The 17,168-nt window shown below is 45.5% G+C and overlaps 1 protein-coding gene across 1 annotated transcript in view; it reads left to right on the top strand.

Moving 5' to 3' along the window:
* Positions 1-17,168, top strand: part of TAOK1 (TAO kinase 1) — a 1,754,180-nt gene that overhangs the window by 527,900 nt on the left and 1,209,112 nt on the right. The window contains exon 6 of the mRNA XM_069615276.1: positions 14,527-14,623. Coding sequence (XP_069471377.1) covers positions 14,527-14,623 — 97 coding nt within the window. The remainder of the gene's footprint in view (positions 1-14,526; positions 14,624-17,168) is intronic.

Genomic DNA, 17,168 nt, shown 5'->3' with positions numbered 1-17,168 from the left:
GCGCAGCGCCCTCTAGAGAAAAAATTTCCGAGGCCAGCAGAGCTGGAAGGAGATATCTAAGATAAGGAATACGTCGGAGGAACATCCCGTCGAAAGAACGTTACAAGGTAAGAAGTAACTTGTTCTTCTAAGGGTTGTATCAGCTTAGAAACACATGAGCGCTCTACCTGCCTTCCCAAGGCAGTTCCTATATAAGGAGCATTGTGTACACAACCCTTAAATTACACACCAGAAAAATAAACAATCTGAGGATGTCGACTAGTGAGGGATCATTGATGCTGCGTACAATAGGGATAGTGTGACATGAACACCCTGTCGACCCCCTACATTTTGACTTTGAATAAACTAATGTTTTACACTGAGCCCACCACTAGATGCAAAGCATGTAATTCGAAGGAGATGTATTCCTCTGTTATAAGATTGCTGGTAAGTAATATTTGTCAAATATATTTCCCTTAACATAAAACTATCCCAAGAAGTTCGTAGTCGAGGTGCTTCTGCCAGTCTATTCAGTTATAAAACAATGACTTGCCCTACGTGATTGCATCCTGTCCAAATCCAGTAGGAGGTGGGACAAATGATTGTTTCCTCACGCATTTGAGGGAGTACTTGCCAGTTAGTGGGTCCGCAACCCCGTTGCATAAGACTACTGCATAGTGTTTCACACTCCGTCTTGCAACATTATACCAAAGAATATTAACCCAAAAACTGAACAACAGCTGCTTCTCTAAACCTTACTGGGTGCCTTTACAAGAGTGAAACACAGGGATTTACTTAGTTACCACAAAAGACTTCATGATGCACCCAGTGCCCGATCTTCACCCAACAACACATTTTGCAAAGGTCCAGAAGTTCAGTTTGACCACCTTCTATCAAAGGGCAATTGCATGGCCAATTTAGACATGAAAGATGCAGACTTTTACATTCCCAAAACACTGAGATTATATCGGGATTCAAGTGGGCAACTGCCATTACATGTTCAAATTACTGCCTTTTCGGATAACATTTGCACCATCTGTGTTCACACATTTTCTGGCATTGGTGAGGGGGGGGGGCATCTGTACAGACGTACAAGTCTCCCCATTTGGGTAAGAGGCTCATAATCGGCAATAGTATCAGGCAGTGCAAAACACACGCACACAACCCCTACACACACACGCCCTACGCACACACCCCCTGCGCACACCCCCCTACGCTCACTTCCCCTGCACCCTTACACACACCCAGCCCCAACCACACTCCCACCCCAAACACGCACCCCTTTTGTATCACCCTCTGAACATGCTACAACTAGGGGAGAGGCTAAACCACCCCACAAAGGGTAACGAAACCTCTCTTAAACATGGTTAGCATGAGCAGAGCAACCAGGCTAAAATCTGTTTGGGCGGGATTCGGAGGGGGTGTGGGGTAGTATATTGATACATAGGTACAGTTAGTCCACATTATTCCAGAAAATACACTACACTTATATACTGAAAAATATATAAGTATGTTTGGTATGAATACACACTATTAAAAAGATACCAGCATATTTATAAAAACAGTAATGCCTATACAAGGACTGTCCTAACCTCAATATCGAAATGTGGATCCTTTCCCACAAGGGTAAACACTCCCACTAAAATAAAAGTGGGCACGGAGAACCAGGGAACCTTAAACCCGGGTAAGCAGGGAAGTTCCCAGTTGTCTGCACAACTAAGTGCAGTGTCCTGAAGCCCCAACCCTAATATATGTGAATGGTCCTAGGCCTGTTGGCGAGCACCTAACACACATGGCCGGGTATGGGATAAAAAAAAGTAAACAATTTTAAACACAGGTAAAAAATAGGTTAAAATCCCTAAGGCCTAAAACACATTCATCACAATGTAGCCCTCTTAGGGCCTGTTAACAATATTAATGCCCAGTTAACTAGAATAATATAGTAAAGCCACAAAGTGGATGAAACCATAGTAAAGCTTCCAAGAATAAACAAATATTTCACTTAGTTACCTTCCTGATACGTTGCATGGAAAAATATACACATTGTAACTAGATGCAGTTAATGTTTCAAGTACATTTTCTGTAGCAGAAAGGAAAGGGATGACTTTAAAAATGTTTTTTAAATCACTGGTAAGTACAGAAATGGTGAAACTTGGTCCAGAGCTCACTGAACCCCCAAGGCATTACGGAAAAGGTCCAGGGGCAGATAAGTCCTAGCGTCTCTTTAAGGCGAGTTCCAGTGTCTGTTCAGTTATATTGGAATAAATGGGAAAAGTTAATGGGCCATCTGCTGTAGTGGAGGTTCATCGGTTTAACTCCACAGATGCAGTTGCTGTGAGTGGCACACCTATGGAAGGCCATTAGAGACCCCAACGATTAGTTCCAGAGGTCGGAAAATGGACCCAGGCTTCAGATAAAGAAGCAGAAGAACAGGAGATGTCCCAATAGAATTCTTTAGAAAATGCAGTCAAGACTCTCCTCCTAGGACTATACTATGGACCAGAGGTACACCCGAGGGGGAGTAGCTTGAATCCTCACCCACCTCAGGACCCGAAGGTAGGTACTCTCGTTGATAGTTTCTGTAAAACATCCAGCAGTGCAAAACAACCCTGTGAAAGGTGCAGTTTGCACGATTCATATCTCGGTTTGATCCCTGGGCCAGCAAATGCCTAAGCAACCAAGGGAGGAAACAGCTTCTGAAGATTCTGCTGGTAAATGGCAGGTGGTGGCGACCTGCACATGTTTTCAGGGGGCCAGGACTAGACCTCCAGAGGTGATCATCTCAAACAGGGATATGCCTTAACCACTGTACCTAGCCAGTTTGGCCAGGTATGGGTTAAAAATAGCGAAACAGTGTTAATCACTGCAAAAATCTCCTTTAGCAGACCTTTCTTCACGCTGCAGAACAGAAGAAAAGACTCCAACAGGGACAGCACAAAGCCTAAATAACTTTGCACAAAGGGGTCGGGGTCGGGGTCAGGGTCAGGGCCAGGGCCAGGGTCAGGTCCAGCCCGCGAATCGCTAAAAGTGGCTTTGTGCTGAGGTTCCAGTATGGTTGGTCTGTAGTACTGCTACTCAACCTTAGCATTCCCTCTCCCCTTCTTTCTGGTGGTTCTGAGTCACATGCATCCACATTCCCAATTCTAGGTACACAGTAAACTGAAAGAAAGGTTCTTGGACAAGAATAGTATAAGTATTCACATAATGCCCTCACTAACCTCATGGAAAGTATGAGAACCTGCATGCGTGGGGTAGGAGGAGAGCGACGAGAATGCCTGTGTCAATGCCTACTTTTACTTTTGAAATAAATGTGCAATACTCTGACAGTACCATTAGATGGGAGAATATGCATAGCACAACGCTAAACGGATACAAGCACAAAAAAGGCGATTATTGGTTAAGTAACTTTTGCCCTATTTCTCCTTCTTGTGAAACTGTGTAGCTGCACATGATGTGCATAGTTCTCCATCTGTATTAAAACTAACTTCTGTTGGTGCTTATGCACTGTCAGAAGAAACTCTTTCCAGCACTCAGAGCCAGTGAGTTGCAAGGCAAAAACCCTTCATATGATTGAGATGAAGAAAGTGATCATTTCAGGAAACGGAACGGGGAGACATTTGGCCTCTCTGACCTGTGTCATTTGAACAGCTCGACTTCCTTAAAGTGTTGGGAAATTAATGCCAACTTAACCAATATGTGTAATATTTCCTTTTATTTTGCATTTAGGGAAATGCAAATTAATTGTCTGCTCTTTCTGAAGTTTTAATGTGTTGCTAATTGGTTTGTAAATATGACAAGTCAAATTGGCATTACTTTATTTTGAAAAGAGCATTTTGTATCTGTTAGAAAATATTCTGATATCCTTTACGTATTTGGAGCTATTCATGGTTTTGTAATTTAAATGAGGCAATTGTTTTTTTTAAATAAAAAGTTGGTAACTATTAATTTTTTACATTTACTTAAAGTGCTAATTTGGCTACAGAGTGAGCCTTCACACTCCGCTACAAAAAATGCAAATTTGGAATGAAAATCAAAACTTCAAAGTATTAGATCACCCATGTCTACCCACCTACTGAATGCAGTATTTACACATTTTTATCTATTAACTATTTTCAAGCAAACAAGTTCGTATTTATTTTATTTTCAACAGTTTTGAAAAGCATTTTGTTTTTGCTAGCGGTGTCCTAGAGCTGCTTTCATGACCTTAAAGATTAAGACGCATCAAACATGGAGAGGGAATGCAGTTTTCAGGTCCATACAGAAGCAAAGGGGCAAATAAAAAGTTTGTATTTTCTTTTACTTAGCAGTAAAAAGATTGCTTGGCAACTTATCCTGAACCAACAATAGCAGTATCACAAGTGCTGTTAGTAGTATTAATATTACTCCTACCAACAGTAATACCATTACTACTAGCCGTAGTGGCAATGATACCAGTAGCAGTCCTAGTACTTCCTTCTGCCAGCAGGAGTATGTGTAGCATAAATTGTATTATTGCCAGCTTTAGGACTATAGTAAAAGAACGTAGTAGTAATACATTTACAGTAGCAGTAATGACTGTACTAACATTTGTTGTAATAGTAGTACTACTACTGGTGCCACCTTAAGGCTGTAAATAGTATGTATTCTATTAATAGGGTTTGCAGTAGCTTTAATACAGTAACTGCTACTAATCCTGCTGCTACGATCACTAGTAGAGGTAGTGCTGCTACTACAGGTAGTAGTGTTTGTAGCAGTAGTAGTACCAGTAGTGATAAAAATAATACTTCAAACTTTACACTCAATAATTGGCTCACCAAGGCTCTTGGCCAATTAGCACCAGATAAAACATTTAAAGCAACACCTAAAAAACTGGAAGCAAAATGGTTTGCAGAAGAACTGAAAGAACTAAAAAAACAACCGCAAAATGGAAAAGAGATGGAGATAGCAATACACCCGATGAGACAAAATACCAAGGACAACTCAATCAATAGTCTTCAAAGCCAAAAGTTATACTACGCCACAAGAATAGAACCGGCAAACAATCCACAGAAAAAAACCTTCTTCCTGTACAAATTACATCACCAACCACCTGACAACAAAAATAGACAGAATCCAGGAGACCAAGCTAGCCTGGGCAAAAACAACCACGACTGCCCGACCAGACACTGGACGAAACGCAGATTCTCCAGCATGGGGTCTGGCATGGATTCACGTGCTCATGAATATTCCCAGTCGTCAGGCTGGGAATCCTCTGTAAAGAAAAAAAATCAATTTCGTTTCTGAACTGCCTTTCTGCTAGTAACCAATCACTGGTGTCTGGGTCATACTGCCTCAGCCAATGACTTCCCTCTACCTAAGCCCCTCCTCTGGCAGCCATCTTCAGATTTTTACTGCACGTTCAAGTGTTGGGAGTCCTCGTGCTGTAGCTCTCGAGCTTTTACTGCGTTTTGCGTTTTTTTGAAGAGTTTACTCTTATATTTTCGGTCAATCGAGCCTCAAGCTCCACCGATTCTACTTCTGATCAACAGGGATCCGTTTTTGGAATTTTCAATCTTTTCGTCGAGTTTTCCACTTCTCTGAGGATTCCAGAAGATCTTTGAGGCCTACCCCGCGTGGACATGGCCCAGGACAAAGAAAGCATGACGCCTGTTGAATCCAAGCTGTTCAGAAGCTGCCCTGGATGCGGACTACAGAACGTCTTTAAGGAGGATGAGCACTCTCGTGCCTCTACTGCCTTAACGACGACAAATCGCACATGGAGAAGGACTGCGCATTTTGTAAGAACATGTCTGAACGGACAATAAAGGATCGTCGTACTTGGCTCACCAACTGGCTGGAGGGGAAGAGCCCAGCAGCAGGTGAGAAGAGGAAGAAGTCTGAGCAGTCTTCTAAGACCTTAGAGGGCGCTCCGGCGACGGGGACCCTACAAAAGGCAAAGCACTGCGAGTCCGTGGGTACCAGGAGTGCCGATCGTTCAGGCTCCTCGGCTGCCAGGCAGGGCACATTATCACCTACGCCATCAACCATGAGCCAATGCTCTGGCTCGGTGAAGAGGAAGTCTGAGAACCCATGTAAGCTTTGGGAGAAGCGCCGGTCAATCCCGACGGAGACAGCCAAGGGGGAGAGAGGCGGCAACCCTCCCCCCAAGGTGAAGGCCTAGGGCACGCCCAAGGTCGTGAAGGCCCTGATTCACCCGGCTAAGGCCTCAATTGAAGGAGTCATGGCGGCCCTGGCGAAACCTACGGAGGCTTCCCCAGTGGAGACCGCTTCAGTGGCTAGAGTTTCCCTGCCACCCCTGAGGGAATCCTCTTTTCTGCCTATCGAGAAGATCCCTGTGATACCCCACCAGGAGAAAGAGGGGGGGGGCACGGTAGCCATAAAGGACATGGATACCACTTCTGAGGATGAGTTGGCTATCGTCCAAAGGATCTAGGACAAGAAGTCCTAGGAATCCAGGGCCCACAGGCTACCCGTGGCCAAGAAGGACAACCACGTCCCACAACTGCTCCTGGAGGTACGAGCGATGCTAAGAAAGGGAGCCATAGAACTCGTCCCAAAGAGTCTTCAGGGCTCCGGAGTGTACTTGTGCTACCTCCTCGTCCGGCAGACAACAGGCGGTTGGCGACCCATCCTGGACCTTTGTCGTCTAAACAAGTACATCAGCTCCCAGAAATTCCGGATCGTCACCCTCCAGCACATGCTGGGACAGCTCGAGGAAGGCGACTTCCTATTGTCACTGGACTTTGAGGATGCCTACTTCCACATCCCTATTCTAAAAGGACATTGGAAATTCCTACGATTTGTGGTCCAAGGGCGACACTACCCTGGGACGGCCTATTCCTGTATGAGTGTCCCCCCCCCCCCCTGCCCTGTTGCAGTTGCGGCTGCGACTCATCAGTCAACTCAGACGGTCCCGGTGCAGGATGATCCTCGTCGCACCGGCATATCCGAGGCAGATCTGGTTTCCGGACCTTCTAGACTTGTCAGCATCCCCCCTGGTCAAACTACCGACAGACGTGGATCTTCGCGCCAGGGAAGGAGGCGCCATCCTCCATCACTACCCAGGATCGTTGAACCTGCAGGCCTGGCTCCTGCACCACAATGAGTTCGGAGGGTGCGATATCCCGGCGGACTGCAAGGAGGTGCTTGCAAAGGCCAGGGCGTCCTCAACTCTCAAGTGCTATGGACACAAATGGAAGAGGTTCTCTGTCTGGTTCCGTGCACAGATTAACCCTCTGCCGATTACGGCCCCTCAAGTGCTGCCGTACTTGCTATCGCTGGGCAAGGCGCATGCCTCCATCAAGATCCATCTGGCGGCCATCTCCCGCTACACCAGAACTCCGGGCGGTCATCTCTATGGTCTCATCGCCTGGTGAAGGAGTTCATGAAAAGACTGTTCCGATCGTTCCCAGCGGTGAAGGCTCCGGCCCCGGCGTGGGAGCTCAACGTGGTGCTGACCAGGCTCATGGAGCCACTGTTCGAGCCACTGCATTCGGAACAGTTGAAATTCCTGTTGTGGAAGACGGCGTTTCTTTATGGCCATCACCTCCGCACGACGAGTGGGAGAGATCCAGGCCCTCTCCTGTAAGCCTCCATACCTGCCATTCCACGAGACGAGGGTAGTGCTGAGGACGCACCCCTCCTTCATGTCCAAGGTGCCGTCGGACTTCCATCTCAACGAGCCCTTGGTGTTACCTGTATTTTTCCCGTCGCCGGCTGAGAGGACTTTGCACTCGCTGGATGTGACTAGAGCGCTGAAGTTCTACGTGGACCGCACGAAGGACCTTCGGAAGACATCACAGCTGTTTGTGAACTTTGGACCTGTGAACCAAGGGACGGCCCTCTCGATGGCTTCTATTTCCAGATGGCTCTCCGGCTGAATCATGCACTGTCACCAGTTGGCAAACTGACCGTTGCCCGGCTGTCCAAGAGCCCATTCAACCAGAGCGATCGCTGCTACCACGGCGTTCCTGTCTGGTGTGCCATCTGCTGGACATCTGCGGGGATGCTACGTGGAGGTCGACGCATACCTTCACGAGATTCTACTGCGTCGACTGGGATTCCAGGGAGGAGTCCAGAGTCGGCCAGGCTGTGCTGCGCAACCTGTTCGCCTGAAGGTGAGCCTGTTAAGGAGGTAAGAGATGCGGATTGAAATGCTTAATGTTGAGCCTTGCCACCTCCCGTGGTTGTGCATGTGTACTGCTATGTATTCTTTTATTCATGAGCATGTGAATCAATGCCAGACCCCATGCTGGAGAAGGACCAAGTTACTTACCTGTAACTGTTGTTCTCCTGCATGGGTGTGGCATGGATTCACATGCAAACCCGCCCGCCTACCCCTCTGCGGCTCTTCTCTTGGTCCTACTGCCACTTTACGTGCTACCAAATCTGAAGATGGCTGCCAGAGGAGGGACTTGGGTAGAGGGCAGTCATTGGCTGGGGGCAGTATGACCCAGAGACCAGTGATTGGTTACTAGTAGATAGACAGTTCAGAAACTAAACTGAATGCTATTGGGACCACTTTTTCCCGTTAGAATCTACTAGAATAGGCAGATCTATTATTGCCTAGCCATCTAAAGCACTCCCAATGAGTGATGCAAGGTAGACCAGTTCATGCACCAGATACTTTGAATCTGGACTGTTTCTAAGAACACCGGTTCTGGACAGATTTATATATGTGATAATTCACAAGCACATTTAAAACAGTTTGTTTTATGATTTATGCTGTGTTTTTGATTTTCTTTGAAACATTCATGTTTAAATTTTTAAGATTCTATGTCATGTTTTTGATTTTCCTTCAAACATCACGAATTCAAGGATTATAATTTGTTTATGCTTTTTTTGTTGAAGAAACCATATGTTTTGGTTTGTAATTTTGCACTTTATTCATCTGTAATTTTGCACTTTATTCATACACGCAAGTGTTTACCTAACAAAAAACTCAATTCTTTTTCCCAATACAATTCATTTATATCCACAGCCAGTTTGTGTATGTGATATTTCCTTTCTGGACAACTTCATGGGCTACTAACCTTGGGATATATTCCATTAGTAAAACAGGTAAAGGTTCCCCGATATAACCAATATGGGTTTTGTTTCACTCAATGACAAAGTCGGAGTGGGCCTTTTCTTAGTAGCAGTACTACCTTTTCTGTGTTTCTTAACCCCTTTTTTCGGCCGAGTCTGCTACTCTTCACCATGGGTATACCAAACTTTTAGGTGCAGAAACGAAACTGAAACTGATTTTTTTTTCTTTACTGAGGATTCCCAGCCAGATGACGGGGAATATTCATGAGCATGTGAATCCATGCCAGACCCATGCTGGAGAACAGTTACAGGTAAGTAACTTGTTCCTTACAGCAAAACTCAACTGCCTAGATCCAATCACTGAAGCAACCTTTGCCACACTGATCAAGGACACCAACCTCGCAGGATCCCCAAGGGACCCCTGGCCATCTTCAAAGAAATAGTCAACCACCTAACCCCGGCGACACAATTCTGGAACCTAATGGATCTATCACTCAAAAGAGCAGTAGTACCATCCTCCTTCAAATCAGCATACATCAAACCACTGATTAAAAAAGGAATCTGAAAGCGCAGAAGGCCTAAGCAACTACAGACCGATATCCAACCTGCCCTACCCAGCAAAGATCTTTAAGAACTAGGTCCACAAACTCCTCCTTCAACACGTTGAAACAGATTTCTCGACCGATCACAAGTTGGCTTCAGACCAATGAGAAGAACAGAATCAGCACTCCTGTCGATATGGGACGATCTGAAAATAAACACACACAATCGGCCCTCATACTATTGGACATAGCTTTTGACACAATCGGCAACGCAACACTATTAAAAAGATTGATCGACTGTGCCATAGAGGAATCGACACTAAAGTGTCTTACCTCATGCCGAACAAACTGAACCGAAAGAACCTACCAACATTCACCTCAAACACCAGAAATGTATCCTGCGGAGTCCCACAGGGTTCCAGCCTCTCCCCTCTACTTTTCAACATGTACATGTGCCCACTGATGAAAATCATTCGAACCCACTGACTTAACGCCTACAGCTACGCAGACGAGACACTACCGATTGTGAAAACAAACAGAACACAGGAACAAAATAGCCTCAACAACTGCCTCGCCGATATCTACAACTGGATGACAACTAACCTCAAACTGAACCCGGCGAAAACAGAAATAATGCTTTCACCTGCAGGATTCGACGGAGGGATCCCACAACTGTACTGGCCGATAAGCATGGGAACGCAACTAGAGACTGATGTAGTAAATAACCTAGGAATACTTATGTACAACAGACTATCACTGGAACCACAAGTCAATGCAATCGCCAATAAATGCTTCTTCCTTCTAAGACTGTACAAAGGATTAGTCCCCTGTTAAGCAGAATCCTGTGCAGTTCCCTTAGGGAGCACTACAGAAGATTAAGGCTACAGGTATGAGCAATAAATACCCTTTGGTATCAGTCCGTACCACAAAGATTTAGTTGGTAGCTGTGGCTAAGCAGTCAGACTTATCTCAAGAGGGAGATGAGCAGTATTCAGGGTTTACACAATAGGGCTACAGTGCTATGGTGCAAGGAAACACTGACCAAAGCTTTGTATTAAAAAGAATATTTATATTTATTGTACACACTTCTAGTTCAGCACATTAATCACAGTTAATAAAGCAAGTTAAATTCAGTCAAGAAAAGTATACACAACTCGCTAGTTAAATTGTAGACAATTTTGAGCAAGAGTGAAAACTGAGCAAAACGGCACAGTGAAATCCAAGCACAAATGGCACTCCAGCAATTTCTCAAAAGGGAGGGAAAGTACAAGTTATACAGGAATATCTTCTTACACACCCTAGCAGCACTTCCCAAAAGTTTGTGAACAAGTTTAGACAAGGCAGTACTTTAGCATAGAGAATACTTAAATAAAAACCGAGCAAAATGGCACTTCACAAGTTTCAAAAGTGTCAACGAAAAGGTGGTTGTAAGAAGTAGGTGCACCAACACAGTTCTAGTTGAGAAGCAATCTAGAGGAGGCAGTTCTAACAAATTTAGCCAGAGTCAATAGGCCTGTGCCAGAGTCAGTGGTACAGGGCAAAGGGCCCAGGAGCAAAATGTTCTTGTAGCTGCACTCAAGTCTTCGGTTAACGATTTGAAAAGGTGGATGCAGAAGGTGAAAGACAATGTTTAGAAGATGGGGGCGGCCAAACAAACAGGTAGGTAAAGGATTTAAAACACCTTTAGCACTACCATGCGAAAAGGGTGGCCTGGTGGAACAATATACCTTAATATGAAGAAGTGGCTCCTGCGGTGGCGGTTGTTCCTGGTAGTTCCTGCAGTTCAGGGGATCCAGCGGAGTAGAGAGGCTCTCGTGGTGGAGGAAGGTTCGAGTTACTGCACTACCCAGGGATGAAACAAGCCGCGATGCTGCCCGACGAATAAAAGGTACGCTCCTTTAAATCGCGGTCTGGGTGGACGGGTGCCTGACTATCCGGTCTCCGAGTACAGGGTATTGGAGATTCGACCAGGGCAAGTCCAGGAAGGCGATTGGCAAACTGGTTGGCCCCACCAGCTCAAGGGAAGAAGGCTCTTTCAGATGATCTTCTCTCGTTGTGTGGAGAAAAGTGGTGAGACGCTGCAGCAGGGCTTCACTGGTGGTTCTGTCGTTGCAGATGTCTTTGGCTTCTCTCCTCTTCAGCTTCTTAGTTCCAGTGGTGACGTCTTGCTCTTCCAGTCCTCAGGACCCTGCTTTTATGCAAAAAGATCCCCATTCATACAGCCTAGCTGTCACTCACACAGTGGAGTGGTCATCTTGGCGGGAGACCGTCCAGCCTATCAGGACAGAGTGGCGACCTGGGTTGCTGAGGCAACCCTGTCCAGGGGTCCTACTCCCCCTCCCACACAATGGACCCACTCCAGACTCAGTGGCGCCGAAAGGAGGGCTTCTTGGCAGAAGCCCGCCAAAAGGACAAACAAAGGATCCCTGACCTGGGTAAGGAGTTTAGAGAAAGAAGTTATATTAAAGTTCTGGCAAATAAAACTTACCGGAGTAAAGGTAATATAAAAATACACTGGCGGTATGTTGGAGGCTGACAGTAAATGTTGTAGCCTCGAACAATGGGAAAATCCCATAGGGAAATATTTGCGGTTGAATATTTTTGGTAGTAACCACTGCCACCAGCCAGAAACTTTTGAGAGAGGGACTGTACGGTACCATTTCGAAAATTAACAGTACCTCCATAGTAAGATGGGTTGTACTTGTTTAGTTCATACAAATTGACTAGTAGTCAATTGGGTCTTTAAATGCCCTGGGAGACAGTAGTCAGTCCCAGGGTATGGAGTCTATGGTTGGGGGTCGCTACAACACCTCTGTGTCACTGCACGGAGGGTGCTGTGTAACACATGTGGATAAAGATGGTTCCTATGGGGGTGATAAAAAACCCCATAGACATTAAATACAAAAATTGCCTAGAACACACACAGCAAAAATCCGAAGAGTGGGAAAAAGAGTGTCTCTTAGCAGGAGAAAAAAAAACCTTCAAATCCAGCAAAGCTGCTGGGGGACTCTATAGGTAAGGGAAATTAGCCATAAAATGATATTTCTCCCTAACATCCCCCATCAACTCCCCCCCCCCCCCAAACAACCCTCACAATCATATCCCTGATACTCACAAGAATTGACTACGCAAATAGCCTCTACCTAGGAATGCCGGAAAGACTTACCAAGAAACTTAGAAGGGTGCAAAATACAGCAGCCAGAATCCTATTAAGACTAAACCGAAGAGACCACATACATCACTCCAGCACTGAAAAGCCTACACTGGTTACCATTAAAAAAAGTGCATTAAATTAAAAGCCCTCTGCGTCGTCCACAAAGACTTGCACAGACGAGGAGTGGAATTCCTCCAGGACAAGATTATCCAGTATCACCCAGGAAGGGGAACTAAGATCCAGCAAAGACCTACAAATGGAGGCAAACTATTACCCAAAAAAGGAAATTTGGTAGGACTGCGTTCTCCCGTTCGATTGCCAACGCATGGAACAACATGCCCAAAGTAATTGGAACCACAGAAGACCACATCACCTTCAGGAAACTGCTCAAAACCTGGCTTTTCAATAGACAATGGCAATCTAGAAGGGCACTGGCAGCAACAACACCACAGACAAACAACTAGAGAGGAGGCGAGATGAGCCAAAAGACCCACAAACAAGAACCTGGCTAGATACCGTCAAGTGGCATCCAAAGCGCCGTGCCAGAGCCCCCAACAAACTGACCCACTATACTTACCCTTTCCCTTCTTGCTCCTTCTACTTTTAACTGACGGACTACACCAGACCCCGGTCTAGTCACACCCCACATAATCAGAAAACCATTACTAGGTCCACAACTAGAGTTAAAAACCCACATAGTCCAGAAACCATCAACATTGCAACTACACGCCAAGATGACTGACTATCTTGCAGCTACAACTACCTGAGACTCTGGATCCCTTCTGGACACTAACCAGTGCACACAACACACTAACACAACACTACCACACACCCTAAATTCAGAATCTTGGTCCTAACGATGCAATGCATGAGACCTCGCACAAACTACCACATGCCAATTAACACCCGCAGACACCAGTTCCTCCTGGTCCTGAATCTATCCTCTCACCCTTTTCCCCACTAACCCTCTCCCCCCACACCCTCTATTGCAGAGCCACGCTAAAGCCTGGAGATTACCCCTGGGTGGTAGTGGTGCAGAGTACAAATGAACATACTATAACTATTAGTTATAGTGTTAAATCATCAAAATGAGCATTGCTAGTATTGCTGATAGTACTACTGCAATGACTACTCCTGCCAGTACTAGTAACAGTATTTCTTCGAGTAGTGGTAGTACTGCTGTAGTCTTCTACTGCTAGCGACACTGACACTACTATTGCAGTAGTATTTTCAATAGTAGCACTACTATTTGAGGAAATAATTGTGGGTCTGGATTATTACGTGGAATATGATGTTTAAAGTAAAAGAAAATGTAACCTTTTACGCCAACCATTTGCTTCTATGATGGATCTGCCGACTTTACTTCTCCTCTTTCACATTCCATTGAAGAACTTTAAAGCAGCTCACAAAATGTAGGCCAACTGTGGCAAGCCAAATGCTTACATAAATGTTGAACCTAAGATTCATGGGCAAGTTGTTTGCCGGAAAATAGGCAGGAGGAGATCAAACAAACAGGAACACTTTTCAATTTCGTAATAACTCTCCTCTTTAATATTCTTCTGATGGAAAACTAGGTATACAAGAATTACTTATAAAAGCTAAAGACTAAAACCCTTCTGGTTTATTTGGCTTGGTCTGTCTAGTCAGATTTTCTTTTTTCATTGCATCTCTGCAAACACTCACTGTGCCCTGTAGTTCTCCTTTGTAGCGTGTGTGTGTGTGTGTGTGTGTGTGTGTGTGTAGGTGTAGGTGTGTGTGTGTGTAAGTACATGTGTTGAATTAACAGTTGAAAAGCAATCCACTTTTACGGAACACATTAATACAAATGTTTTTTTTTCTTTTAAGTTCATAAAAAACCATTGCAAGAAATAGAAATTGCAGCAATTACCCATGGTGCTCTTCAAGGCTTAGCATATTTGCATTCTCACAACATGATCCATAGGTAAGTGTTTTGAATTGGAATGTATTTTTTCTTTATCCCTCTCTTGGTCTCCCTTTCTGTACAACCCGTGTGCTATCCTTTTTTTGTTGCTGCTTTCTCTGACTTTATAGCGCTTTTCTATTTTTTGTTCTCTGCTGGGAAAGTACAAGCCATGGCAAGTTATACTACCTGGTGGGATGGTAATCTGAATGCAGTTTTCTAAATGATCATACGAAATAGTAGTTTACAGTACATTGTCCACCAAGTGAAACATCTTGAATTAATGCTTGCACTGCCATTGTTGGGTCGAACCCAGAATAGTTTTATTTTTTATAATGTTGAATTAATTCTGAAACCTATGGGCTTTTTGAAAACGAAAATTACCAAAGAAAGTAAAGTATTTTCAGTTGATCAATCACTGCAGAGTTTTGCAGTATAACATTTTCTAGTCCATGAGCTTTCTACACCACCATAATTCTCATCACTGTGTCCCGTCTTCATCTTTTGCTTTTTACCTAATTGTAGCCAATCGTAGATCTACCTTAATATTCATGCATGCTGAACATCAGTGCTTGTAGGGATCTCGTAGCACTTGAGCAATGAGACCTATTTTTTTAAAAGATAGAACATATTTTTCTGCTTTACTGTTTTATTTTCAAATCAATTTCACCTATAAAACACATTCTAGCTCTGCATTCCAATTGTTCATCGTGGAACGAATTGTTCACACAAGTACCGACAATTACTCACACATTCTACTCCTACATACCGTCCCCTTTCCTCCATACTGTATGGGCGTCCCTCTCTATGGACGGGAACGGAACCCCTTTCACCAGAAAAAATGTCTTTTCCCCCCCGCCATCAAATTTAGATGCGCGTGGGGGGTGCGGCCCCAGAAGCATGCACTCCCTTGACTCGGCCCTCGGGCGCCACACCTTAGTCCTCTTTTCCGCGTCGACAGGAGCGGACCTGCTTCACCTACCATGTGGTTGAAGCCCTTTTTCCCCTAGTAATTCCATGCGGTTGGAGTCTTCCCGTGGGATATTTGTACCTCTATTTTATTCTTTATTACTAACCAATTCATTTTTTATAGGAATTAAAATGAAAATCGTCCTCCGGTACCCCGCCCCTCCGTGGCACATGTTGGGCTTTAGTAGATGCCTGGCCTGCGACGGATCCTTTCATACTTCGGACCCGCACACGCGCTGCCTCCGGTACCTCGGCGAAGACCACGGTTGGGACGGTTGTTTGGCTTGCAACACCCTTACTCACTGGTCAGTAAAGAACTGGCTGGCCAGGTGGAGGGAGCTGTTCTCCAGATCTCCACCTGAATATATCAAGGGGTACATGCGTAGAAATTTCAAAAAGGTATCAGGCGCCCCTCTCCAAAAAGAACATGGCATGATAACCTGTTCTGAGATGAGAGTTTGCAGCACAAGCTTTTTGCTCACTGTACCTTTCACAGATGGGAAATACCCATTTGCATATCAGGCTTTGTCCAGCACCGAAATGCTATGGCAATTCCTCTCTGAACAAGAGTACCAGAAGCTAGCCCTTTCTGGAGAGGAGCGCCTGCTACCTTCTTTGAAATGTTTGCAAGGAACTTGGGGTTGGTCACCCTGAGTTACCTGGGGGCAACCAGACGTGGACTCCCTGCTCACTGTGCTCAGAGAGACAAAGCTTCACCTCACTGATGAGGCCCAACAAGGCTGAAACACGTGTATGGGGTTGCTTTTGGTACTCTTGTTCAGAGAGGAATTGCCATAGCATTTCGGTGCTGGACTGCCCATGTGGGTGGGACAAAGACTGATATGCAAATGGATATTTCCCATCTGTGAAAGGAACAGTGAGCAAAAAGCTTGTGCTGCAAACTCTCATCTCAGAACAGGTTATCATGCCATGTTCTTTCTGGAGAGGAGCACCTGCTACCTTCTTTGAAGTACATGCGTAGAAAAACCAAAACCAAGTTAAGTGTTCCATTCTCCAAAGCACCTAGTAAAGGTGACTCATTCCCTGGGAGGCAACCAGGCGGGAGGGGCCAATCGGGCTCTATTACCAGCAATGGTACCAAGGCTCTCTGAGCTCACGACCGAGGGGTCCACGGATCCTCCCAACGCTGAGGGGCCAGACAGCTCTTACACTGGGGAATCCCCCGAGGGGCTCTGCTCTATTACCGGGCCCAAGCCTGAGGGGTTACTACACACAGTTAAAAAAAGAAAAAGCACTTACCGGCACCATGTCTGAGGGGGAACAGCCTACCAGTTCCACACCTGAGGTCAAGGGGAGGTCTGAGCCTACACGGAGAAGAAAACAGACGGAGGCCAGAGCCAGTACCTCGGTGGACATGCAGGCTGCACCTGGCACAGTACAGTTGCAGTCGGACAAAATGCTGGCACGTGCAGAAGCGTGCCAATCCACTGAACCCCGAAGACAAGAATGCACCCTGAGGGTGAAATGGTCTCCCATGAGCAACGCCACAAGTTAAGTGTTGCACTTTCTAACCGGTGGCCTCATGACGGGTGTGCTACAAAGAAGCGGGCTATTCGCAGGCAGACACAGCGTGGGA

The sequence above is a fragment of the Ambystoma mexicanum genome, chromosome 9 (genome assembly GCF_040938575.1).
Source record: "Ambystoma mexicanum isolate Mex_15411 chromosome 9, UKY_AmexF1_1, whole genome shotgun sequence".
Classification (NCBI taxonomy): Eukaryota; Metazoa; Chordata; class Amphibia; order Caudata; family Ambystomatidae; genus Ambystoma; species Ambystoma mexicanum.
Note: the sequence above shows the minus strand (reverse complement) of the source record. Positions and strands in the feature narration are given on the sequence as shown.